A 2,371-nucleotide genomic window follows, 5' to 3' on the forward strand; every position below is an offset into this window, starting at 1 on the left:
CTTGCTATTGCTTGTATTCATGCATGCATGAAATTCCATTTCCCCCTGGAAGTTAGCCCCTGGAACTTATTTTTGTTTGTGTGCAGAGTGGTTGTGCAAACGAAGCCCTTGAACAATGAACAAATGCTACATTCAAACAGCATAAAGGTACAATCCTATGCTACCATGAAGTCTGGAAAGAATACATAAAGCAAATGTGGGTATGCTCCAGTGTTGCAGACAATAGTAAACTGGAGCGGGGAAGCAGAAGTTTGGATGGGGAGGATGCTTTGCTGATTTGTAAGCAATGTTCCTAAAAAGTTTAAATCAGGCCTATTTCCTTTCCATTGAACTCATTTGTAATTTCAATTCGAAATATGTTATAATATTCACTAATTTATAGCTGAATAAATATTTAAATGGTGCTCTCATCTGCATGATGTGTTTTAAATTTAAGACTTTAAGATAATAATGCTCATAAGTCAACTCTAATATTCATATGAGCATGACTAATATAACTAATGACATTTCTATTATTTTCACAGGATGCATTGATTTATTGTGGTGAAGAAGACAGAATACAGTTTTGGATCGTATTCAGGGGCCTCCAGAGCTGGCGGGTGATATAATTTATAGGCATCGATATGAGCAGTGGAAACTTTATATATGGTTGTTTATATAAGGTATAAGCTAGGCACCTGCTCAAAGAACCTTAAAAGTATCATAAATTACTTTCTGAACTAACATATCAATTTGGGGTAAGGTATGTTTATTCACAGAGTAACCTACCACATAGAGAGAATACTGAGGTATTCTAGAAGCAATCACTTCATTTCCATCTGCAACACCATTTTCCAATAAAATAATTACATATGTGATTTACATTTATTCTCCAAAAACACCCTAGAAAGTCTATGTGAACTCTGTGTCTTCTAATGGAGAGGGCCTCTTGGGCCTGATTCACAATCAGATAAAAGGACTAAAATGCAAACATGATTTGAAAGAGCTAAACTCTTAGTTGCTGGATCATGCTAGCAAGCATATGCCTATTCACACATGGCCACTCTTATGGAAATCACAGCAGGCAGGTGGATATTATATACCCTGGCCAACTCTCAAAATTAAAAAGAATATATAATTAATATAGATTACCCCAGGATGCCATTATTCATAATGGTCCTTTCATGAGTGTATAACCATATATGGAAATAAACTTTTCATAAGAAGGCATAAAATTGAACACTAAAGTGGCAGCTGGATGCCTGGGTTAAGTGTGTGTCTTTGACTCAGGTCATCATTTCAGGGTCCTGGAATGGAGCCCCCATCAGTGGGGAGTCTGCTTCTCCTTCTCCCTCTGCCCTTGCCCCCTGCTCCTGCTCTATCACTCTCTCTCAAATAAATAAATAAAATCTTTTAAAAAATGAACACTAAAAATACTTATGGTTTTTTTTATTAGCTCAGGAAAGAAATTATTCATTTATAAATCAATCATTAAAGTATGAATTGAACAAATATGCTTATGGCCATGCCAGGTACAAGTATGAAGAGAGCTTTATAATATTACAGATAATATGCTTATTATGTATATCAACATTTGTATACTTTAATGAATAAAAGAGAAACAAAACTGTAGTAAAAGCTCTAGTTGAATTTTCTTGAAACACAGTTTTCAGCTTTCTAATGTCAAACTTTTTCATTAAAATGAGCATTTAGGATACTTAAATTTCCTATGGATAAATTCTGAAAAATAAATGTTTTGTAAAAATTATTATATTTCTATAGAGTAGTCTACTATATTATTATATTATTATTATATTTTGATATAGTAGAATATCATACTTTTTTCTTATATTTCACACATTTTAAAATGTACTTATACATTTAAAAATACATTAAAATAAACTTTACCAGATTTTGGATAGGACACCAGAAACACATCATCTTCTCTTGCATTGAAAAAATCCAGGGAATTTAGAAGTTCTTCTGAAGACATAGTAGAAAAGAGGATCCCCTTGAATTTGTGAAGAACACTTGACTGTTTCTGGAACGACATCTTTTGTCAAATGAATCAAAAAGTATTATGAAACACTGACTTTGCACAAGGCACAGAATAAGTAAGTTCCTTGATGTTAATCCTAGCTCAGTGGCAGGATAATCTTAGAATTACTAAACTGGTGTTTCAGCTAGAGGAATATGTATATATATATATACATTTTGCAATTCTCCATAGGAGTAATTTTTAAATCATAACTAAGCCAAAGTCTATTGTGAAAATGATGTCACTTTCTTGATAACACATTACAAAATATTTCCTCCAACTTGACATTCAAAATAGTTTACATATAAGGCTATCAAGCTATCAGAATGTAATTATTATCTGAAAGGACCAGAG

General features: G+C 32.9%; 1 protein-coding gene across 1 annotated transcript in view; it reads right to left on the reverse strand.

Moving 5' to 3' along the window:
- LOC111159957 (sulfotransferase 6B1-like) overlaps positions 1-2,032 on the reverse strand; it is a 16,165-nt gene extending 14,133 nt beyond the window's left edge. Inside the window, 1 exon segment of the mRNA XM_022522676.1 lies at positions 1,888-2,032. Within this exon segment, the coding sequence (XP_022378384.1) occupies positions 1,888-2,032 (145 nt within the window).
- Between the last annotated feature and the right edge of the window lie 339 nt (positions 2,033-2,371).

This window comes from Enhydra lutris, unplaced genomic scaffold (genome assembly GCF_002288905.1).
Source record: "Enhydra lutris kenyoni isolate GAN:26980312 unplaced genomic scaffold, ASM228890v2 scaffoldscaffold72, whole genome shotgun sequence".
NCBI classification, from domain to species: domain Eukaryota; kingdom Metazoa; phylum Chordata; class Mammalia; order Carnivora; family Mustelidae; genus Enhydra; species Enhydra lutris.